Source organism: Musa acuminata, chromosome BXJ3-8 (assembly GCF_036884655.1).
Source record: "Musa acuminata AAA Group cultivar baxijiao chromosome BXJ3-8, Cavendish_Baxijiao_AAA, whole genome shotgun sequence".
NCBI lineage: Eukaryota > Viridiplantae > Streptophyta > Magnoliopsida > Zingiberales > Musaceae > Musa > Musa acuminata.
Window position 1 is genome coordinate 8,401,938 of NC_088356.1, and position 24,470 is coordinate 8,426,407.

General features: G+C 41.5%; 4 protein-coding genes and 1 non-coding gene across 6 annotated transcripts; 3 read left to right on the top strand and 2 right to left on the bottom strand.

Moving 5' to 3' along the window:
• The first annotated feature begins 606 nt into the window (after nucleotides 1–606).
• On the top strand, nucleotides 607–736 carry LOC135647830 (small nucleolar RNA snoR77). Its single transcript, XR_010500526.1, has one exon. It is a non-coding gene; the product is annotated as a small nucleolar RNA snoR77 (small nucleolar RNA).
• Nucleotides 737–4,568: 3,832 nt separating this feature from the next.
• LOC135645627 (putative receptor-like protein kinase At3g47110) lies at nucleotides 4,569–7,919 on the top strand. Its single transcript, XM_065164209.1, has 2 exons — nucleotides 4,569–7,230; nucleotides 7,332–7,919. The coding sequence occupies exons 1-2, from the start codon at nucleotides 4,593–4,595 to the stop codon at nucleotides 7,709–7,711; spliced, it is 3,018 nt and encodes a 1,005-aa protein (XP_065020281.1). The 5' UTR covers nucleotides 4,569–4,592; the 3' UTR covers nucleotides 7,712–7,919.
• A 152-nt stretch (nucleotides 7,920–8,071) lies between these two features.
• On the bottom strand, nucleotides 8,072–8,506 carry LOC135645736 (agamous-like MADS-box protein AGL82). The gene has a single exon (XM_065164391.1). It carries the CDS (start codon nucleotides 8,504–8,506, stop codon nucleotides 8,072–8,074), a length of 435 nt encoding a protein of 144 aa, XP_065020463.1.
• A 283-nt stretch (nucleotides 8,507–8,789) lies between these two features.
• Nucleotides 8,790–9,689, top strand: LOC103993237 (NAD(P)H-quinone oxidoreductase subunit M, chloroplastic). Its single transcript, XM_009413222.3, has 2 exons — nucleotides 8,790–9,308; nucleotides 9,404–9,689. Exons 1-2 carry the CDS (start codon nucleotides 8,853–8,855, stop codon nucleotides 9,575–9,577), a joined length of 630 nt encoding a protein of 209 aa, XP_009411497.2. The 5' UTR covers nucleotides 8,790–8,852; the 3' UTR covers nucleotides 9,578–9,689.
• A 3,807-nt stretch (nucleotides 9,690–13,496) lies between these two features.
• Nucleotides 13,497–23,925, bottom strand: LOC135583115 (uncharacterized). 2 transcript variants are annotated; one of them, XM_065164210.1, is made up of 15 exons: nucleotides 23,564–23,925; nucleotides 23,399–23,480; nucleotides 19,175–19,699; nucleotides 17,689–17,854; nucleotides 17,440–17,592; nucleotides 16,203–16,300; nucleotides 15,937–16,028; nucleotides 15,231–15,301; nucleotides 15,010–15,145; nucleotides 14,769–14,828; nucleotides 14,604–14,686; nucleotides 14,435–14,511; nucleotides 14,097–14,167; nucleotides 13,878–13,935; nucleotides 13,497–13,806 (listed from the first exon to the last, which is right to left on the bottom strand). In XM_065164210.1, the coding sequence occupies exons 1-15, from the start codon at nucleotides 23,791–23,793 to the stop codon at nucleotides 13,651–13,653; spliced, it is 2,058 nt and encodes a 685-aa protein (XP_065020282.1). In that variant the 5' UTR covers nucleotides 23,794–23,925; the 3' UTR covers nucleotides 13,497–13,650. The 2 variants fall into 2 exon arrangements, with proteins under 2 accessions (XP_065020282.1, XP_065020283.1); XM_065164211.1 differs by lacking the exon at nucleotides 23,564–23,925 and having other exon boundaries at nucleotides 19,175–19,737; nucleotides 23,399–23,465.
• Between the last annotated feature and the right edge of the window lie 545 nt (nucleotides 23,926–24,470).

Below are 24,470 nucleotides of genomic sequence, written 5' to 3' on the forward strand. Positions count from 1 at the left end.
TCATTTTGAACTCTCGGAAGTCTTACAGTCTAATCAATCCAAAAACACTAATGTCGCATGTAGATGATATCTTACAAAAATATTTTTTATTCACGAATATAATGTGGTTGCAGAACGAATGCATACATGGCTTCCCTGGATATATATGTTCACATCCTTAAGCTCTTATGGCATGTGCCAAAGTCAAAGAGCCCTCCTCGGATCAGTTGACCTTCGTCTACGATTTTTCGTTGGGGTCAACGCATCAAACCACGTTACGGCTTATAGGGACCCCACTTCGAGGAATCACTGCTCCTCCAATCACAAGGCGGGTACGCTTCCGTGCACGTTGATTAATGAATACAATCACTTGATCGATCATGGAGGGCATTTAAGTCATTGCACCTCAAGCCATTAGGGTTTGTTCTGGGGGCCGCAGGGCGCGTCTTCCCCGTTAAATGGCGACCCGCTGCGTCATCCTCCGCAGTTCGCTTTCAGAGGCGGCCGCAAGCTTCCTCCATGCCGTAGACGCAGGTTTACGAGTCTCTTCTTTCATTCCATCCTCGACTCTTTCTGGCGTTTGTGTTTTCTTGTTCTTGTGATCTTTGATGGATCGAGCAAGCATTCAGGCAGCCCCTTTGCCGGATCATGGCATTGGTGGTGTTGATTTGCTCGGAGAACAAATCAAGCTTTTGCTCTTCAGATCGGCTGAGAGATTTCTTCTCCTTGATGCTGGTCTAGTAGGCCTTAGCACATCTTCTAATTCACCATTTACATCCACCCACCAACAACAGATCAGCACGTCCGATCTGTGTTTTCATCAGATCCGACGAGCGACATCTCCTCCTGCAAGAATCGTTGATCCCACTCCATCAACACGCCTCAATTTTCCGGACTCATGATTTGTGTTAAATCAGGAAGAATGATTTGTTTTTCTGATGATGGATTTCAATCGCAAGCATGAATTCTCTGTTCCGACGAACAAATATTACTGGCATAAAATGATTTTCTATAGTCAAGCTGGTCGATGTCCTCAAATTTTCATTTTATTTATTTTGCATTAATTTGTGGTCTTTTCTTCCGCGTCCTTCACCATCATTGTCTCCATCATCTTTCCATGACGACTTCTTCTCGTCCCAAACTTTTCCATTCTAATGCCATCTTCTTTCTCCTATACTTTCTGAAGCGAACAGCGAGGAGGAACGACATGAGAGAGAATTATAAGCTTGCAATGTATGAGTCGGTGTCAAGCCGATGTCACTGCTTGCGCGAAGTTTATTACCTCTCTTTGATGCCTTGAGAGAGAATTACAACGGTGCCTTAATCATAGGCCGAGATTTTTGATGCCGAAGTTTATTTTTTTTGGGTTCGTTAATAGGCTTGAATTGAGCCGAATCAATATTCGATTGAGTTCACAATTCAAATCAATTAATTAAATCAATTTAAATATTTAATTTATAAATAATATAGATTTAATTTCATAAATATTATTATGTCATCTGATTGGATCAAGATTTTGGCTTTGATGGAATTCAATTGAATTATTTTATTAAAAAATATATATTTAAATTATTTAAAATTATAAATTGGATTGAATTAATTAATTTTGAATTGGTTCGGTTAGAAAGATTCGGATGTGTTTTTAGTTCAAATTTTCTTGTTTTAATAGAATTGAATTAAAAAATAAATTAATTTGGTTTGACTTTGAATGGTTAATTCGAATTGATTTTGGAACCCATTAGTAATGCTTAACAAAGATTTAGATGTCGTGACAAATGCAAAATTGAAAAAAAATAACTTAATTGCAATCTAATAATGTTAATTTCTGAATGTTTAAGAATAAAATTGTTCATTAGTTAATGTTTATTTATTTATTTTTTTTAAACCTAAAATGGTGAAGGTGAGTTTCGATAAATTATCAAAAGTTTTATTAGTTAAGATATTTGTTATCTTAAAATAATAATAATAATATTATAATTCATTCGCATATATAAGAATAAAATTTTTCATTCTATCAAAACAATTATGTAATTTAAAGAAATATTTAATTATATTTCAAAAAGATAAATTGGTTTTATATTTTTAAAATAAAAATAATAATTATTTTGTTTTAAATATATTAATGATTAATTATAAATTATTCTTTGTAGTTAGGTTTCTTTAGATGTAGAGCGGTGAAAGGATGACAATCTATTATGAGTCGGACGTAGCCTTCCTTTGTTGGGCTTGCAACGTCTATTTATGGCTTGAGTTTTCTTATGACAATCTATTATGACAATCTATTATGGCTCATAACGTTTGCTAGGTCACCTATGCCACTCTCACGACTTTGGTAACCACATATCTAGCATGGGGTTCGTGATGAGTTTGCCCCCTTTATACTTTTTGCGATCATGATTTTATTACCTCTCTTTCGTATTTCGTGGCATCCTCGTCCTCTAGCTCTTGCTTTTCCACCTTCGAGTCTATGGTGACTCCTCGAGCGAAGAAGCTTGTAGATATTCGACGAGCGACCATGGATGCAGGGTGGTTGAGGAGAGGGTGGAGGTCGTCCCGCTTGGTTAGAGTCGAAAGATTAGGTTGCAAATCGGATGGTAGTGCGTGGAGATCTTCGACAAATGATTGCGAAGCAACGATGTAGGGTGGTTGAGGAGAGGGTGGAGGCAGTCTTACTTGGTTGGAGTTGGAGGATGGGGTTGTTGGAAGTAGTGGTTTGCATGGTTGGCTCGCACTAGGAAATGACCTCGGCCTTGCCACTACGGGTGGCTCTCGCGGTTGCGTTGTGATTTGTCATCAAGTTTCGAGAATTGGGTGCAATAGCAACAAGGGGCAGTTGGGCGATGCTACGACAACTGAAGGTGTTCTTCGAAGTGCTTACGAGGCTAATCACTATCGTCGCATCACGAGTCGCTTGGGTTGTTAAGCATGAAGCCCGAGTCGTTGACATAGTTGTTAAGTGGTGTCAACGCTAATACAGAGTATCAGTATATGCGTCATTCTCTTCCTTTTCTTTTGTCTTAACTCTCATCACTCTCCCTCATCTATAACACTTGCGACCTCCAACAATGCTATCGTCCATCATCATCAAAAATATAATTATGATTTTGAAATTATATTTTGTTTATCATTTTTGTGCTTCCGTTAATTAAATCGAATGACGTTAGAGAAAATAAAGTTGGATGGTTTACTTTTAAAATTATATGAATTTCAATATAAATTTTTTAAGTATCGAATAGATCCGACTATATATGATAATGTGTAATTAGCCTAATATATAAATACGTGAAAAATAAAAGTTAGCAGAAATATCAACCCTGCAGTTGTAAATATGTGAAAAAGATCAACCTTGCAGTTGGGAGATCTTTCGTGTGGTAATTGCAACAATAATGGTTGATCTATAGTTTAAAATACATGTCCCGTTAGACCTCCTAATATGAATTTTAATCATTTTATGAATATTAATGATGATAAGAGATATATATAGTCGATTTTAAATAGTTAAAATTTATGATTTTATTATTATTATTATTATTATTATTATAAATTTATGCAATTAAGATACAACGTGTGAAGTGCGTTTAAGGTGAGTTTGGACTTTATTTATTTATTTATATTTAAATGGGAAACGACCAAATGTGTTGTATTGCTTTTCCATCACGGTGTTTACTTGAACTGTATTGTCTTTAGCTATGAGAGTCCAGATTGACCCGTTACTTTTCCATCACTAACGACTGCAAAGCAACGGATGGTGATACGTGAAAGCGTGGTCATCACGATGCTATCATTTGTCATAACCGAAAACATAATTAAAATATTAAAATTATATTTTTATATTTTTATTAATAAAACTGATGATATTATAAAAAATAGAATTAGTTATTTCACTTTCATAACTATAAAAATTTAAATATAAATTTTTTAAATTTAAAGATTGGAATGTCGAAGAATTCTAACTATTAACATGTAATTAGCTTAATACTATATAAATATGTGACAACAAATCTTTCACCCTATGTTGTCGTAATTGACTACATCGTTAATATCGATCTTAAGAAAAAAAAAAATGTCACTGATGACCATATAAAATTATGCGTGGCCTCTTAATTTGGATCTCATGGTAAGAGACATATATAGTCGATGTTAAATAGTTAAAATTTATAATTTTATTATTATTATTATTATAAATCTATGCAATTAAGATACAACGTGTGCAGTGCAATTAAGATCTCCTGTTCTATTGCTTTTCCTATGAGAGTCCGTCCACACTGATACGTCACTTTTCCATCAATGAATGTAGGAAATTATTCTACCCAAAAATTACGTCTCATCTACGTGGCTCCCTCCTCAAGCCAAGGAAGCGATGTCATACGTGAGAACCCATTGCAAAGGTCAGCGGGAAAGGACTTTTCCTTCGTTTATTTCTCCCCACGTGCCTCAACCTTGACTTCTTCAGCATGCACCGTCTCATACTCGATCCTGACAGCCACTAAATCCTGACTTCAAACACCACACTCTCCCCGGCTTGCACGAAATGGCCATTCATCTATAAAGACAGCCCATCATCTCCCAAGCCAAGCCATGCACCCCACAACCTCCCTTCTTCCCCGGACGCTATGGATCCCTCTCCTGTGCTCCTTTTCGCTGTCTTAGCTTCGCTGCTGCTGCTGCCTCCGTTCCCTTCTCTGCGGGCAGACTCCTCTTCCTCCTCGGAAGATGTTGTGGACCGAGAGGCTTTGCTATCGCTAAAAGCTTCCATGAAAAGCGATCCCTCCGGGACTCTTGTTTCATGGAACGAAAGTTCCGACCTGTGCCAGTGGCGCAGAGTCGTCTGCAATAGCCGAAGCAGAGTCTCGATTCTGGATCTACAGGGTCTCGGACTGACAGGTTCCGTCGGTCCTTACCTCGGCAATCTCTCCTACCTCCGGTTTCTCTACCTGCAAGACAACCAGTTATCCGGCGAGCTCCCTCACCAGCTCGGTGGCCTTCTTCACCTGGAGGTCCTGAACGCGAGCTCCAACCTCATCGGCGGCGCGATTCCGGCAAATCTTAGTAGGTGTTCCAATCTCACCACCCTCGATCTGTCCCAGAATGCAATCTCAGGAAGCATTCCGTCCGATCTCGAACTGCTCTCCAAGCTCCAAGTCCTGAAACTAGGCAAGAACCAGCTCACCGGAACTATTCCGTCAGCCATCGGGAACTTGTCTTCTCTCACCACATTGAATCTAGGAACCAATTCTCTTGGCGGACCAATTCCAGGCGACTTAGGCCGCCTCCATGCTCTGAAAGTTCTGCAGATCGCCATCAACGATCTCGCCGGTCAGGTTCCTCCGACGCTGTACAACCTATCCTCGCTCGTTTTCTTAGACTTTGCGTCCAACGACCTGTTCGGTGAAATACCCGGTGATGTCGGATATCGACTCCCCAACCTCGTCGACTTCCACTTCTGCTTCAACCGGTTCACCGGCCTAATTCCACCATCGCTACACAACGTCACCAGCATCCAAAGCCTTCGCTTCTCTCACAACTTCCTTAACGGTCCGATTCCTCCCGGCCTGGGCAATCTCCGTAATCTGGTCATGTACAACATCGGCTTCAACCAGATCGTTTCCTCCGGCGCCGATGGGCTCGAGTTCATCACCTCCCTCACAAATAGTACCCGACTTGAGCATCTTGCCATCGATGAAAACCTCTTGGAGGGCGTGATCCCGGAATCGGTCGGCAATCTGTCAGGTCGTCTCTATAAGTTCTACTTGGGTGCGAACAAGATATTTGGTAGCATTCCAGCTTCCATAGGCCAGCTTTCTAGCCTCGCTTTGCTGAACATGAGCCACAACTCCATCTCCGGAGGAATCCCGCCTGAGGTTGGCCAGCTCAGGCAGCTCAAGATGCTGGGTTTGGCCGACAACAGGCTGTCGGGAGAAATTCCGGCAGCTATCGGAAACCTCACCATGCTTACCGTGCTCCAACTGTGTGGGAATCAGTTGGAGGGAAGCATTCCGTCCACCCTCGGCCAGCTGCAGCAGTTGCAGTCCGTAGATGCCTCCAGCAACAAGCTTGAAGGTAGCATACCCAGGGAGCTCTTCACCCTCTCAACCCTCACCTCTCTCCTGAATCTATCCAAGAACTCTCTCTCAGGGCCACTGCCCGAGGAGATCTCTGATCTTGTAAACGTCGTTGCCATCGACCTCTCCGGCAATATGTTGTCCGGAAACATCACGCCCTCGATCGGAAACTGCAGGAGCTTGCAGATTTTGTCCATGTCAAACAACTCTTTCTCTGGACCAATTCCTGATGCTATAGGAGACCTGAAAGGCTTACGGAGCATCGACCTCTCCCTCAACCAGCTTTCTGGGCCGATACCAGAGAGTCTAGGAGAACTCGAAGGACTCGAATTCTTGAATCTTTCTTACAACCATCTCGAAGGAGTTGTTCCCTCCGACGGTGTCTTCAGAAACCTTTCCGCTGTCCATCTCGAAGGAAACAGTAAGCTTTGCAGGTCATCGGCATGCACGAACACCAGAAACCGTTCCAAACTGCCTCTTTTCTCCATTGTCATTGTGACTGCATTTATAGTGTTTCTCATGGCGAGCACCATATGCGTCTTCTTTGTCAAAACAAGAACGAGGGCCGCGAAGATTTCCACCATGACGGACTCAACGAGAGGGCAGCACCCGCTAATTTCTTATGAGGAGCTCCACCGAGCTACTGAGAGTTTTCATCCAAGAAATCTCGTCGGCACCGGTAGCTTTGGCTCCGTGTATAAAGGAGTACTGAGAGATGGAATGCAGGTGGCAGTGAAGGTACTGAATCTGGCGGCAGGCGGCGTTCTGAAGAGCTTCGTGGCCGAATGCGACGCTCTGAGGAATGCCAGGCACAGGAACCTGGTGAAGCTCATAACTGTCTGCCTGAGCTTGGATCCCAGAAACGACGAGTTCCGAGCTCTGGTGTACGAGTTCATGGGAAATGGAAGTTTGGAGGAATGGATCAGAGGTAAGAGGAGGCATGAGGACGGCAGTGGGCTGAGTCTCGTGGAAAGATTGGACGCTGCCATCGATGTGGCGAGCGCTCTGGATTACTTACACAACGACTGCGAAGTCCCGGTGGTGCACTGCGACCTTAAGCCAAGCAATGTGGTGCTGGATGCGGACATGACCGCAAAGGTGGGAGACTTCGGACTGGCCAAAGTGCTAGTAGACTTGGAATCGACTACCACTCATGGGCTCAGGGGATCAATCGGATACATTCCACCAGGTGCTCTCTCTCTCTCTCTCTCTCTCTCTCTCTCTCTCTCTCTCTCTCTCTTCTGTAAGATGCATCATTTACGAGTTTCCTTTACCTAAAACTATGAACAGAGTATGGATTTGGTGGAAAACCTTCAGCGAAAGGCGACGTCTATAGCTACGGGGTGATGCTCCTGGAACTAATCACGGGGAAGAGCCCCACGGACGAATGTTTTGCAGGTGATCTGAACCTGGAGAGATGGGTCAGAGCCGCATTCCCTGATGATCTGACTCGAGTCTTAGATTCCGAGCTCACAAAAGCTTCCATCTGCCATGGAGGCCGGCGGATAAGCCCGGAGAAGCAGGATGAGTGCTTGGTTTCAGTGACCAGTGTTGGATTATCCTGTGCTAAAGAGTCGCCCGATGCACGTCTCACCATTCGTGAGGCTCTTTCCCAGTTGAAGGGCATCAGAGATGGTCTTCTGAAGCTTGAACTTGCTATTACGATATAGATAGTAAGCTGCAGCACGTAGATGACAGTCATGTAGCAACATGGAAACATCTATTATGTTACAGATCTAGTGACTCCTATCACATAAATCTTGTAAACGATGTAGTAGTCGTCCTTTTAGACTCGTTCATATCAATTCAGCTGTAACAGAGCATCCCGACAAAGATTAAGAAGATTGCAATCTGCTAAAAGATTTCAACGTTCATATACTCCACTAACTGCACGCATGCATGCCTAAGACAACCGAGAAATAGGAACTGAAACTTCAGAATCGTAGGATTAGGAATCAGAATTGCTACGGCGATCGTCTTTCTTTATGCTGGAGCCGTCGCCATTGTCGGTGCTTGGGCTCTGTGTTTACTCAGAGAGTGTTTCTGTGACCTTTCCGACGTTTGCTGTCGCTTGATGCAGCTACCGCAAGCCGCTCAATCCTCCCTCTTAGCATCAAAAGCAGCTCGTCCAGCTTATTTACTAGCTCGCTCGACTCCTCTTCTTGGCACTCATCCAGTACGGCACACCATGAACTGTAGGTAGGAGCAAGTGGGTTCTCTTGCTTCCGGCAATCTCGAAGCCTGACGCCGACCATTTCCTTGATCTTCCCGACTTTCCGGGCCTCGTCGAAGCGCCTTATGACGCTCCTCACCGTCGATGGATTATCCGGCCATGCGCCGGGCCGATCGTCCTCGGGACCGTAAGATATGATGCACAGGTCGACGCCGCAGTAGACTGCAAGCTCGTCGGCCTTCTTCTTCTGTGACTGGTGGCGTGCTCTTATTCTTGCTGTTTCCGAAGCCATCTTCGTGAAGAGAATCCTACCTGCATATGCGTTTAAGATCTTCAACACAAAGTCAAAGTTCTAAAGGAGACCGATTTATTAAGGGTTTAGGGTTTAAGATCTCAATTCATACATTCAAAGATATAGTAGTAATATTTTGAGATTATATTTATGCATGTTAGCAAGAAGATTATGTATATTTTTGTGTGCCATTTTTCTAGCATCAATAAAACCTTATCCACAGAAGATAGGTATGTGGTTTGTGTGGTTTGAGGCTCGGGGCTTTGCGGCCACAAACGGGTACACATAGGAGAAGGAAAGAGCATGAAGTCCTAAGAGAGCGAGTCACAGGAGAGACTGGCTGGCCATGGCTACCACCGCAACCTTTCTTGCTCCAACTGGTTTCTCCATCCATGGCTGGTCGGCAAAGAGGAAGGTGGGAAGAGGGAGGAGGCCATGCTCCATCAAGTCCCAGCAGCAGCAGCAGCAGCTGGAAAAGGAGCAGGATCAGCAACCAACACAAAGCCAAACAAGCATTCCACCGCAGCAACAGGAGAAGGCGAGGGTGCAGCAGCAGCCGTCGCCACAGCCGATGGCGAAGAGCAAGAACATGAGCAGAGAATACGGAGGGCAGTGGCTGAGCTGCTGCACCCGCCATGTGAGGATCTATGCCGCCTACATCGATCCCGTAACCCACGCCTTCGACCAGACCCAGATGGACAAGCTCACCCTCATCCTCGACCCCACCGACGAGTTCGTGTGGACGCCCGATGCCTGTCAAATGGTGTATGCCTGCTTCCAAGAACTCGTCGACCACTACGAGGTATCATCGCCCGCCTGTGACTTCAATTCTAGGCAGCTAAACACGCACGACTCGCACAAAAGAAGATGACGAAGTCGACTCTTTGTTCTTGAAAGGGGGCACCTCTCTCGGAGTACACGCTTCGGTTGATTGGTTCGGACGTCGAACACTACATCCGCAAGCTGCTGTACGATGGTGAGATCAAGTACAACATGAATTCCAGGGTGCTCAACTTCAGCATGGGGAAGCCCCGCGTTAAGTTCAACAGCAGCCAAATCCAGAATGTATGACCTACAATTTGATCGTGAATAGTGCCATGAAAAATTTCAGATAAAGCATGTCATCAGTCTGTGATTTATAGTCAACGGAGACAATACGAGGAAACAAGCGTACCTTATTTCATGCTTTACAAGCATTACATCTTTGCATCAGAACATATACATACATACATATATAGAGCAAAGCTCACGACGAGTCGCCGTGTACGTTCACCGCTTTGCATGTGCTCGTCACGTGCCGAAGCCCCGGCTGTCAGTCTCTGCTGTTTCTTTTCCCTCTCCATATAAGAGGGAGGGTTTCCGCACCTCGACTCTCCGTGCGTGTCGGAGGAAGGAGATGCTTCCGACGACCGACGTCCATCGACCGCCCTGTCGAGAAGTCATCGCCGCCTGCCGCGGTCCCGATTCGGGTCTCCGTCTTTCTTTGTCCCGATTCAAGGAAACCCTGATTCTCTTCCTTCGGTTTCGCCCAATCCATTGGATCCGAGGAAGGGGATCGACCCGCCAAGGCGACGTCGCCTCCTCCGCTCCAGTCCTAACCCGCGTCTCTCTGCGTCTTTCTTTTGTACCGATCCAAGAACCCCCCGACCCTCCTCCTTCGAGTTCGACGAAGCCCTAAGTCTTCTCATCCACGGAACCCAGGGAAGGGGATCCGACCGCCGGCTACTCCCCCTGCCCCATCTACCGCTCCGCTGAACCGGCGACGTCTTCCTCTCTTTCTTTTCTTCCCCGATCCAAGAAATGTCTGCCGCCTTAATCGAATAAGGAATGTCTCGTTCCCGCCCGCCGACTCCTCCGACTCCATCGACCGATCCGCCGAGGAGGTGTCGCAACCGCCGCCGCCTCAGCCCGCAGCGGAGTGCCACGGTGGTGGGAGCCCACGATATGAACAACCGGAGTACCTCGGCGGTGGGAACCCACGATACGGGCGACTCCCACCACCTCGGTTCTCCCTTCACCAATGCCACCGCCTCCGGCCCGGACGAGCCTGTCTATGACGACACCGTGGCCTGGGCGTGAAGGCAGTAGCCCCGGGCGGCTGCCGGGGAGAGCAGTGGTGCCAAAGAAAGAGAAGGAAGGGTGTTGTATTTTTCTTATGGTGGTAATTTCTTGGTATGTGATCGTAGGTGGGTGTCTTTGCTACCATCTTTCTTGATGTTTTCTTTAGATTCTTGAGGTTTCGATTGTTCTTTGTTCTAAATGTTGGTCGTTGTTCTAGGGTTTGTGTTCATCAGCTATATCACCCTGCTTGCATCAACCGGGATGAGGCCTTCTTTCTTGATGGGGTCGCTGGAACCGTGGTAAGCTTACCTGCATGTTGTCAACTCTTGATTTGTTACAATTGCACAATATGGTTTCAATTTGTTATTTAGATTCTTGAGTCGGGAACTTCGCGTATGGATCATTTCACTGTCCAGTTGTCTTTCGCTGGAAAGTGGTAATCCATCCCATTATTCATCAAGATGTTGCTATGCTACATAGAATAGAAGAGAAGCACAAGTCACAAGCAGCATTTCTGCATCGTGCTCATTTAGTTATATATTTCTTTTTCTTGTTGCTTTATTCATGTCAAAAGCTGCCCTCCAAATGTTGAGCTTCTTTATTATTGTGTTTTTCCCTGACCTCTGTAAGCTTCTTCCATGGTATATACACAAGAATGACACAAATTGCTGACTTAGACGGTAAAGAATGGACTAGGAAGATAGATTGTCTTTACAAAACCACTAGGATTTCGAATATTGTAGCTTAATTTAGTATTTATTCTGTGGTTGCCTTGGCCTGGTACAAGCATAACTTATGCTCAATTGGTAAGTGATGTCTGTTTTTCTACAAGTAATAATTTAGATTTAAGATTTGAAATTTTTATTATTTTATCAAACATGAAAATTGGCCAGGAACTTTTGTTTGTAGAATCCAATGAATTTGAGTTTATAGTTAGTTGTTTCTTTGTCTGCCAGTTTGTCTGATCGTTGATCACAATATAAGATGGACACAAGAAATGAGGTTAGGACCAGTTTTATATAGTTGAGTTTTGTTGTCATAGGTCGAGTTTAATTTTTTTTGGGCTTGAGTTGCCACCGCTTAATATCAGGTGGATCTGAAGTCATTAGATAAGGTTGGTTGTGTGAGGTAAGATCTAATTTTCTTACATTGCATTAAACCAACTGAAACTAAGTTTTGGATTAGTCTAAAAAAACCGAGCAGAGTGATGCTATTTGATGATTTGATTGGGTGCCTAGGATATGTTTTTGAACAATAACCAATGAGACTACAGTTCCAGGAACTGAAGGCCTTTCAAGAACTCAAATATCTAATCTCAGGCTATTTTTGTTGAACTCCATGATGTAACCCGTTAGTATTGCTTAGTCGGCGACTACAGTTCCAGGAACTGAAGGCCTTTCAAGAACTCAAATATCTAATCTCAGGCTATTTTTGTTGAACTCCATGATGTAACCCGCTAGTATTGCTTAGTCGGCGACTACAGTTCCAGGAACTGAAGGCCTTTCAAGAACTCAAATAATCTAATCTCAAGCTATTTTTGTTGAACTCCATGATGTAACCCACCAGTATTGCTTAGTCGCCGCTATCGAACCTTTACTTCCAGTTTAACAAATATCATTTGAGGGTAATCGAAGGAGTACAAAATAGCATTTGACATTGATCTAATATTATTGGCAAAGATAATCAGGTATGTGGAGATTCACTGATAAAATATATAACACAATTATTAGCATTAAGTTGTCAAATGGCTTAGATGAAGTTAGGTCTTGCTCGAGTATATATTAGGTTTAAATTAGATTTTGTTTGGTATAGGTTCAAGATTTCTATGTATGAGACTTTTGGTAAATTTCTCAGTGGGAATATGATCGCATGAGGTTGAGGTTCTTATATGGGAATTCAACCCTCAGCATGTATCCAACCCGTTTGTTGATCGTGATAACATTTTAAATCCAACCCATGCGTAACCTAATATAATCTGCTAGGATATATGACGAGCTATTAACATGATTAACCCATCGAGACATGTTCTGACCTGTGTAAATGCTTTGAACTCGGCATAATTAATTCAATATTGAATGCGATCCATGTAATGCAACAATTAGCCTGATTTTGTTGGTTGGGTGGTTGGTTGGTTCAAGCCAATCATATAAAAGGATGCTAAACCAGAAGCTAGGGCTAGGGCTGGTAATGGGAATGGGCCTTCTTCCAAATCCAATCCTCCAAAACCAATGTGCTAGTACTTATGCTGATCAATTTGTTTTTGACCAAAACTAGTATAACTTTATTCTGGGGTTGGCCAACTGATCCCACTACCTTCACAGTGGAGTTTAGTATTATTTCTTTTTTGGTGTCAGTGAGTTGTGTTAAAGTGCTTGCCTCTCTCCTAATTATCATTAGCAATGTTTACTTGCATTTATAAAGTATAATGTAGTACAAAATACGGTATATGGTATTTGTTTAATCAAAACTGGAGACGACATGTTTAAATTGAAATCTAACGTATGGTTCAGGATCTGCAATCAGCCTCGAGGCTGCGTTGTTGTGGCCACCACCATTAAGAGTTGTTCGGCCTCGTTTGAAGGTTATATGATGGCCTAGGAAACAGTTGGCTAATCTGATTAGTACGTCAGGTTGTGTCCATTCGTAACTATCTTTGCACTATTCTAGAGTGCAATACAGAAGTTGCAGATTTTGAGCACAGCTGAGCAACGCCAGCGTTTGAGTTGGGGAAAGTTGTGGTACTACTTCGAGGAAGCCTGGTGCTGATTCAAAAAACAAAAAAAACAAAAAACAAAAAAGGTACCGTGCCTCCCAGTGTTTTTTCACTTGTTGAATGGTGCACAGCAAAAAAGTTCCCGAGTGCAGTTGGCCGTCTACTTAAGCAGAAAAAGAAAAAGGGAATTGTTGTGCTCAAGTAAAATAACTCATCTTGTGCTCAAGTAAATATTCAACATTTAAATGAATGTAATTTTTTGATATTTGATTCTATAATCTTTATAAATATTAAATTCTATAAAAGCAGTTTATGTAAAGTCCTTTGTGGAATCTTCTTATTCACAAGCCGTCAGCGTAATTCACGAAGCCTAATCACCCTTAGTCTGGATTCCCTGCTCATCGGGGTTGTTGACGGGAAGGTGGGAGAAAACGGGAAAGTAAGCATCAAGTTCCAGTTGCTCCAAAATGCGCCGCGAAGTCCAAAGATAAGATGAGTGCCCGTCAATGTAGTCGGTCGCGTCGATCTGAAAATGAAAATTAGGGTGGAAAAGAAAGAAGCATGATGATGATGATGATGATGATGAACAATATTTACATTTTCAACTCCGGGAATATCAATGGGTTGTATTCCGGCCAAGCCCTGCGAGAACAAACTGCAGGCAGCAGAGAGTATCAAAGATTTGCACAGCATCAAGTATATATATATATATATGTATATATATGTATATATATATGTATATATATGTATATATATATGTATATATATGTATATATATATGTATATATATGTACATTTTAAATATATATAAATTACCTTGCACGAAAAGCCACTCCGAGTATCCAGTCATTCGTCGAATATACATTTATAAATCTCCCCGCAACTATCTGCAACCAAAAGCACAAAGAAGTGCGCTATCACAACCTGTTAAATATACACATTTATAGACCCTTTTTTTTGGACTCGCAACTATTCTTCATATATGCAGAAACCAAAATTTTTGTTATATACAAATGCTAAAATATCATTTCTAAGCTTGCAGACCAACAATTTCATAAAAAAACTCGGTAGTAACCAACAGAAACAAAACGATTCTTCCTAATCAACATACAAGAAAGAAACAAAACATATAGTGATGATGGTCACACGTATACCTTTCTCGCGATATCCCACTGCTCACCTTTGACCGACAGAGGTGCACCGAGGAGTACAACTCTTTCTACAAGTCCCTCTGACAAGTCAGGATTGGATCAGACATACTATTGAAACATTACACAGCAGGCAATGGAAATAAGAAAAAGGGGCAAAAAAGCCTCAACATACCATTATCCCCTGAAACTGCCAATGCCTGCAAGCACTTGTATATAACACGGGCTCCTAGCGAAAAGCCAATTAGTGTGACTGGCCTGGAAAATCGGGTAGCAAAGATATTCATCAGTTGATTCAACTTAGGCGGAAACTGGGTTGAGAAACAAGTTCCAAGCTTGCCTATTTCCCTGCAATCCTTTTAATAACACTTCCGCCAGGAGCTTTCCCGCCTTATCTGACCTAAAACAAGCCCAAATAAGTTAATTGCGATGGTGGGTTGTACACAATCTGCCCACATAATGTAAACACACAACAAAAAAATATTATAAAGTCCAATTCTGTCTCTTCGATATTTTGTATTGTATTCAGGTTCAGGCAAGTTATTACTGCATGGAGCATCATCCAAAATCTTGAGCTGTACCTGTCAATAGCAATTGACCACTTGCTATCAATAAAATCTGTAGCGGCAATTAAGGTAGCAGGCCATGCTAGTGCAGTTATAAGAGTGCTTAGCACAGTCATCATCGCACCTTGTTTCATCAACCCCATTGCCAGCCCTATATATAAAGTAAAGAGAAATGGTCAAGAAACACACGGGATGCAATAACAACCAATATAACTATATCAAGTTCAAACAAGTACTTGACGTAAGCCAGTCCTGGATTGCAGTGCTCAGAGAGATCAAGTTCTTAGATTCCCATTGGAGGACATATCTGTAATTTTAATGATATCCTATTACAAATAAAATACAGAAATGCATTGCCTATTACACATATTAGTGATTTTTTTCTGAAATAGAAAATTTCACAGCATGCTTCCAGCCAAAAGGACATCATAAATAAATACTAGTACAGACACATAATTATGAAATCTGAAGCCCACTTGCCCATCCACTAATTCTTCCAAAAATGAATATTATTGATGTTATTTACATCATGTTCATCATTTTTTACAACTTCATGGACAGATAGATTAATTTCAAACCTCATGATTTTTTTTTATTTTTTGCAGGACAACCCTAAAGGGTGTAAACCAGGATCAATGGATAATGTCTACATTATCAAATTCTTAGGTGTGGATCTAAGAGGTGATTGGACTCACTTAAATCCAAGCACCAAGATCCTAACCAGCTAGAATCCGGGTATAAAGTTACCACCAAGCAGCAATGTATGTGCATGTGGCACATGAATCTATGCGAAATTACACTAGCAATGATCTATCATAGCAATGTCCTGTGAAATACAAAAATCTCCGGTCCATGTAAGTTGACAAACCAAAAAATGCACTAAATGGAGCAGTCCTGAGAAGAACATTGTGGTGACACAGGTATCAAAGAGAATGCACGTACCTCTCCAAGTTATCTTTTGGTCCTTCCCAAGGCCTTACAAAATCTTCCTCTTGGAAAACAAATCCAGATACAAAGATACCAACTCCTAGGCGCTGATAAATAATAATCGTTGACATTCAGTTATACAGTAGTATAAGACTTTCAATGCGTCCAGCATGATCTATTATAGCTACCTTTTGCACTTAACAGCATACAATTTAAATCATGCAAATAAGATGACTTCTTTTCATAATTTGACATTAAACTGTGAAAGGGAGAACACTCACACCCTGATTATGGTTTTCTCCAATTTGCTTAAAATCAAATTCTTCAATACCTCCAATTCTTCTAGCCATTTTGCTTCCTGTTAGTCCAGCTCCAGCAGCTATGCTTTGCAAAATGAGGACATCAATTTAGTCTCTGATAACTTCCAGAGGAAACCTTCAAAGAAATTAAAATACACAGGGGTAGGGATAAACAAACAATAATAGAAATGGGATGGTGCAATTTGGGTCACAGCAAGAGAGAGAGAGAGAGAGAGAGAGAGAGAGAAGAGGAGGAGGAGGAGGAAGCAGAAGAGGATGGAGATTCACATCAGATGATATCAATGGCGAACATTTTTACTCTGGTGACTACAGAGGGACAGTGGAGATGATGGCAAAGCACACAATCTTATCGATGGAGATGATGCTAAGGAGCAAGGGGTGGCATATGTAAAAGAGGACAGTGCATTTGATCCAAAACCAAAGCTAGGCATCACTGACTGAGGAAGATGACACCCTTGGTGACGCAACCAAGGTGGATGCAAAGGCAAAGGTGAAGACAGTGAAGGAGGTGCAGGAGAGAGAGAAGAAAAGAGAGATGAAGGTGCAGAAGAATAGATAGAGGTGGGGAAAAGAATTAAAGGAGCAGTCAATAGCTACTGAAGGGTTTAAAAAAGAGAGAAAGAAGGGGCACTGGTATTGGTATCAAGCATTAGGCTGACTGCCAGGTTCATCTTGGTACCAGTTACTTTACCGATGGATCCGGTCCACGTGCCAATTGGCCATCAAACCGACAAATATCAATCGACACCAATCAGTACAACCAGTTCTTTAAAACCTTGCTTAAGATCCACACACTCTTCTACATGTTTCCCCACTTCAACCAAGCTAACCTTCTGTCCATCTAAAGCTATCATAATAAGGAATCCACCTAATCCTTTTCTTACTGTTGAGTGGAATAACCAAGAAGCACTACTGGAATATGTGTTCGCCAAGGATGATTTTAATCACTCTTCCTCACCTCTAGAAGATTTTCACTCAAATTACAGTGAAATGAGATTTCACTCATCTAAGGTGTGATTATCCCAAAAGATACATTCAAGAAGAAATTACGAAGGAAGTCAAGTTTCGAGGAAAAGAAGGTTAAAGTGGCACCATGAAGTTTGGCACTTCAATGTTACAATTTGTGTTAATGTTATATATGGTGCTTGTTAAAAATTAAACATGTAAGAGACAAGAAGAAATAAAGTTAAATGTTCACCTCCAAAGGATGCAGCAACAGCTACAGAACCAGCCACCGATCCAGCAGCACTAGCTATGGCTGCAAATCCACTTGCTCCAACAATAGGGACAAGTGTCCCTAATGTGGGAGCTAAAGCACTAAACCCTGCAGCTATTGCTGGAGCAGCTAAACCTGTTGATTGGTGAAGAAAACGGTTCATGAAATTTATGTGTAAGTTTTATCATCATAAGTATGCCATTTATTTCCAAATATTTGGTCAAAACATACCTCCAGTTATAGCCAACAAGGCTCCTCCAGTCAATGCAGCTGCACCTATGATGCCACCACGCTTCCATTTAGACCATTTACTCTTTGTAGATTCACTTTCTTGGGATTGGACTTCCTCTTTAGCTGCAGCCATTGCAGAGCAAGCGACCATGATCTCCATAGCTTCCTATAAATATAAATTTTAAATCATAAAAATTTAGAGCTCTGAATTAATTGTGCAATGGTTTGGCAAAAGCCTGATCTTCCTTAAGTACATTTATATTCTCAACTGGTCTTTCTAAAATCATGGAGGGAATCTAGAGAAGTTAACTGCTCTTGCTAGAAAATGAACTGCATTCTGCAAGCAATAATTAATTACAATATGAATGTCCACAACTAAACATTTATAAAGGCCATTAGTTACTAATAACAATCAGTTGGACAGTTGATTAAAAAATGAAAGATTGCATATAAAATAAAAAGGAACTGCCTCTTTCATTATCACAGCAAAAGAAATAAAAATGAAAACAGAGATAAGTGCAAGAAAGCCCTTGCCGCAAACTAATTCAATCTATTCATTAACCTAAAAACCCTGACTAATTCAATGCACCTCATCAAAAAATTTACTGGCAAGACTTGTTGACCTGGAATAGTTATAGCAAGTTCCTCGGATGTCCATCTTAAAATTCAGCAACTTCTATGATACTTATATAGGTCAGTTGCTCATCTTGCTGCCATCTTGTTCAGTCTCATTGCCTGAACACTATTGCTCGGATGTCATACCCAAACTAGAAAACACAACTATTTAATTGTTGCTCTTGAATAAATATGCAAGCAGTAGATCGATATTTCTAAATGTTCTGTCACCCCATTGAAGCTGGACATATAATAGCCTAAAGTGCATCATGATCAATCAAATCCACTTCTCTAAGAGATCTCATATATCTATTAGGCTGATAAAATATACCCATTTCTCTGAGAAGTGTGCTTGATCATGGATATGCGTTTTATCCTTTTTGAAATAGAAGATTCTAGCATTGCATAAAATGTTCAGGGGTTTTCATGGTAACTTAGTGTCAAGTGTCAGTTTGCTCTCTCCATGTCACAAGATGAACCTAGCTGTAAGAATTTGGCAAGAAAGCAATCAAAGTACTTTTAAGGCCCAGCAAGTAATTCATAACCTTACAAAGCATTAGTCAATGTCATCTGACATTTAGCTAAAGCCGGATCCTCGTTTAGTACCAAAAACAATGAAACACATTTAGAAGCATGTCATGTTAGATGTTATAGTGTGATTTCAGCATGCGTTGTCTACATCTAGATATGGAAAATTTTGATTGTATGCAAGATTCAACATTCTTATGCTGCCATGAACTAATAGATATCATTCTTATGTAACAGTAACACATGAAACAACATATTACCTAATACGAGGTTATTATTTTATGTGATTCATTATTGAACTTTAAAAAGAATGATCAAACCAAGAGAATGTTTATAGACAAACCACTTTGATCCACTTGACATCAAGCCATGTTGCTAGCAACCGTAGGGCAACACGATGTCGAGCATCATAGCCCTTTCGAAACTGAGAAACTTTTTTGTTGTCTTGAGGTGTATCAGCCACACATGCTGAAAGAAGCTCATATAGCAATACCATTCTCCGCTGACGATAATAAGGAGTGTCTTGTATGATTGTTGTTTCACCATTCTCCACTTTGAATGACACCTTGGAATTTCTCCCTTCCAAAGTCTGAGAAGTTTCTGATATCCCATCAAAGCTCCCACTGGACGAACCCAATGTAGCTCTATCATGATATTCCTGATCACGATTGTGATGTGTCTCCTTGGGTGTCATAGCTCTATCATGATATTCCTTATCATAATTGTGATGCTCCTCGGATGTCCCACCTGAAGAACAGGCAGCTTCTAAGCTCACTGCCATAGCATCAACCGCTTCGGCCAAAGTTAGTTCTTGCTCATACTTCTCTGAAGAACTTTCACTGTCTTCTTCAAATATTATTCTCAGGTACTGCAATGTAATGAGCAAAACCACAAGTCATGGGAGATCTGAAGAAGAAAAAGACAATTTAGTAATAACAACTCAACAAGCATTGATATTCTGTTTGTATGCATAGAATTTCAAAGAATCTAACCTGATATATCATGTACCTATGGGAGCTATGATTTAAGATCTAATTATTGAACAGCAAGATGAAAATAACTCTTTCATGCAGATTCAGTAAGAAAAATAGGAAGTAACAGTCTTTCTTTTGACTATAAAGCAGTTCGATTCAATTCTCCACCATCACCAGTTACCAAAGAGATAAAGTATAAAACTGAGTGTTTAAAAAATCCCAGTGTACTTTATATTAAAGTTCACAATTAACTGTTCTTATCATTGATCTAAAGGTCTGTTTTGTTACAAAAATCTCCAAGTTAAGGCTGCCCAAAGAATAATTGAATAGAATCAAGCACATACTCCTGTTAGAAATTGTAATGAGAAGTAATGAGATCAGCAGAAATTGATCTTTGGAAAAAGTGCATGCTTTATGTAATATCTGCTGTGCCTCATGCAAAATTGAAGCAAACCCCAACCTTTCCAAGGTCCCAAAATAAAGAGCACCGAGTGCAGGTATCTTTTCAACATCTGTTGTTCAAGGATTTAAGGATGTAATTAACTGTAAATATAATTATAACAGTAGAACACAAAATGATCAGACAAAATTCATCATATTAATCTTCTGAATTATGGAAAGACAAATTAGGTAGCCTGTGCAACAACAGTACACAAGACTCTAGCCAAGTTGAGGTCTAGGGAGAGTGAACGTACATAATCTTACACCTACAAGCAAAGAGACTATTTTTTGTTACTCAAAACCTACCTGCTCAAGTTGGCAAGGATAAACATTGCCGTGACATCAATTTTGCCAGCAGTGATTAGTAAATCAAATAATCAAAAGGGAACAGTTTAGCCTCAATTTCAGAGGGAACTTGAAAAAAAAAACCGAACAGACAGAAGGGGAACCTTTTTTCAAGACCTTAAAAAGTGTTGAATGCAGTCATACAGGCACTTCCTACCAATTAATGATCTGATTCCCGTTACCTACCAATCTGCAAGAAGAAAGTGAATGCTGCATAGGCAGTTACAGTAAGCAAAAAGCAAGAATCCTGAGGGACCTGCATGGTGAAATAGAATACATTGTGTTCTCCTAAGAATATGGGAGAGTTAAGCCACAAAAAATTTGTGTGCCTTTAATTCTGCAATTTTTACTAAGCAGATCAAATTCTCTCACTCTTTGACGGTGAGTACTATCCTAAGACTATTTTTGGAATACTGATGCAGTTGCTAAAGTTACTCTTCAATATGCATTATTTACGTTAAAGGGCTTCTTGAGAAGGGTTACAAATGCAGAGAGTATTAACAGAACTAGTACTAAAATCGGCTTGATCCATGGTTACACAATTTGAAAGGGTTTAGAGTCCAATCTCCAGTTTCTACTCTGTCATTTGTGTTAAATGCACTTAAATATACTGACAGGAGATTCTTCACTAAGTACAAGGGCAGAAAATTCTTAAAATTCAAGCAGAAAGCTGGATGATGATTTTGACGGGCACTTTTCGAGTGATGATCTATTAAATTAACTTCAGCCATCACATCACTTTCCAAGAAGATAGGCTAATTGAGGAGCAGGTTGTTCATCAAGGGCTTCAGGAAACGATCTCTGAAGTATAATTAATAAAATACAAGTTCCCCCAAGTAAAAAATTTGTGCGACAGATTTGTCATGATGCTTTGACAACCTTATCTGAAAGGTTGGCAAAGCATCTGTGCATGCTTTGTCAAACATAAGGTTCGGTTATCTTCATACTTTTTATTAACATGTTCAGTTAGCTTAGTCTCGTCATGTAAAGACGGGTAATAATACGGCAGCACGTTTGTTAGCTAAGGAGGCTCCTGATCATAGTTATCATAACCGCATCGAGAAGCCATTCGGTCAAGCCTGGGGTCACTAGCCGATCCGGTGGTTCCATTACTTGGACCACATGCTTAATTAATTTTTTTTAAATATTAATAATTTAAAATTATATACAGTAAAAATATATAACATTAAAATTAATTAAAAAAGAAATTTGTATAGAAAATAATGAAAATGATAATATCAACCAAGGTTTGTCGTACCGTAGTGTACCACTCAGTACGGGTAGTACATGCCGATCTGACAGAGGACCGGTACGGGCAATACATCGGTATGCACTCATGTATCTTGTGTCAATACGTTCGATATGACTCGATACAACTCGGTACGTATCGTACCGATAGCTGGTCGGTACACCAGTACAGACTAATAAGACGAATCATGATATAAACCAACATTGTAGAAAACATAAATATTGGAGGTCGGATCGGCTTTAAATTATTTCTCACATAAACCCTAATTTCATGATTGGCATAAATGGCCTCTTAAACAAATAATAAAAAAGATTTAAGTCGAGGATATTTAAGTAATTTTTTGTTATATTACAAGACTTGTTTGGTTTTTTCTACCTCGGCCGGTTCATGCGATTAATCAAAAACCGATTGGGTCAGTCGGTTCATTCCGGTCTTTTAACACATCCGATCCAACAATTGAATCGGACTAATGAATGGTCCGGTTCCTGGTTTTTCCAATCCAACCGGTTCGTTCCGGTTCTGATAACCATGTTCTTGATGACTCATCTCATGCAGTTCATAAAGATCTGAAATTTTCTTCTCGAATAAACAAACAATCAAACTCCTTGAAGACATCACCCATAAAGAAACAATTGGTATATGCAGAAAAAGAAAGAAACTTATGATAAAAAGTACCAAATCTTTGTAACGGTTCATAAATTGAACCAACCATACCACTATAGTCACTAAGCACAAAACAACACACAACAACAACCCTTGAAAAGCTTCTTTGGGCCATTCTCAGTTACCATTACAACCACGACACACAATAATTAAAAAACTAAGGCAAGCCAACAAGCAGATTCTTGCATTATCACCACAACTTCCTACAAAGAAACCAAGTTACCTTTCTTTCTCACTCCAATACAATCAGAGCTCACGAAAACCAAAAACTATGGCAATCTAACAAGAGGAACTTTGCATTATCGCCATGGGTACCTACAGAGAAAGCAAGTTGGACCCTCCTAGGCTATCCCATTGCCAACACAACTTGTGAGGACTAAAAACTAGCGAACGGTCACACCCGTATTCTTACAATATGGTTAGGATAGCCTATAAAGAAAGCAAGTCAGACCCTTCTTGGCTACCATTACAGGTCTTGACACAGATTCTTACATTATCACCATGACAGCCCAGAGAGAAACGAAGTCGGACAATTTTTGGCTATCATTACCATCACAACTCACAAGTACCAAAGATTGGGGCAGGCAAGCTAACACATATTCTTCCATTATCACCATGACCACCTACAGAGCAAACAAGTTGGACCCTCCCGGACGATCATTACCTTCACGAGTCACAAGAACCAGAAACTAGGGCAAGATTAAGCAGATTCTCCCATAATCACTAGATCGCCCACAGAGAAAGCATGTCCGACCATTCTTGCTAGACTTACCATCACAACTCACAAGTAGTGCAAGCTAATAAGCAGTTTCTACGATTATCACTACGATCGCCCATAAAGAAAGCAATTCGACCAAGAAAACAATCAACGGAGTCAAAAGGAAATCGAGTGTACCGCTCCTATGTGATGCTTGGCCATGGAGGACGCTGCAGTCTCCTCCAAGCCCGACCAGGCCTTGTGGTCGATATCCAAGAACCTATTTCCCCAAAGAAGAAAGAATAAAGAAAGACTCGGAAACGGTTTTTCGAAAGGAAGGAGAGGAGAGAACGGGAGGGGGACCTGAAGACGGGGCGGAGAAGGCCGCACGACTCGTGGGTCCAGAGCTCGGGGTCGTCGCCATTGCCCTCGCTGCTGGTGGCGCTTCCGGTGCTGCAGCGGCCCTGTGCGTCGGGGTCGGGGTCGTCGTAGCCGAGGGGGCGGGTCTGGTGGATCTGGGCCTGGCGGAGGGCGAGGGCCAGCAGAGCGCCCGCCGCGTACCGATGCGTCGGGTTCAGCAACGACGGGGCCATCGCGGCCGGGGCCCCGCCGTGCAAGTTCTTGATCTCGCTGGTGGCGATGGCGATCAACCGGGGCGGCGCGGTCTCGGAAGGAGACTGGGTGGCAATAGATGCCGGACCATAACGCACCACATCTTGCCCCCCTTGCTTATACCGTTCTCCGATCGCATCACACGTCAGCTTTATCGCCTCTTAGCGTTTATTTTTGGGTGTCAAGAAAATAAATAAATTAATTAATTAATTAATATGCAAATACGAAATAATAAGATCATGACGGTTAATAGTGGAGAAATATAGACAAAACAAGATTATATGATCACATTTGTGGTTGACCAAAATTACATCCGTCTTTTCATGAATTTAAAGCTTAATTTATAATAATAACCAAAGATCCCGAATGAATATATAATTTCAATTATTTTGTTGGATAGGAGCTGGTAGTGGTAATTGATAGTGGTAATAACGATGGGACATGCGTTGACATCAGCTCCTCCAAGATAATGATCCACGTCTCGATTTGATTTGACGCGCCTGACCGAGATAGACCAGGACGACGATCGGGGCACACCACGTCCTGCGCAAGCCTGGTTCTTCACACGCCCATATTGGTGTCGGACGGTATCGAAAGTACGGGCCTACCCCCTGCAAGCGAGCATATCAGGAAACAGTAAGTTTCCCTATAAAAACCC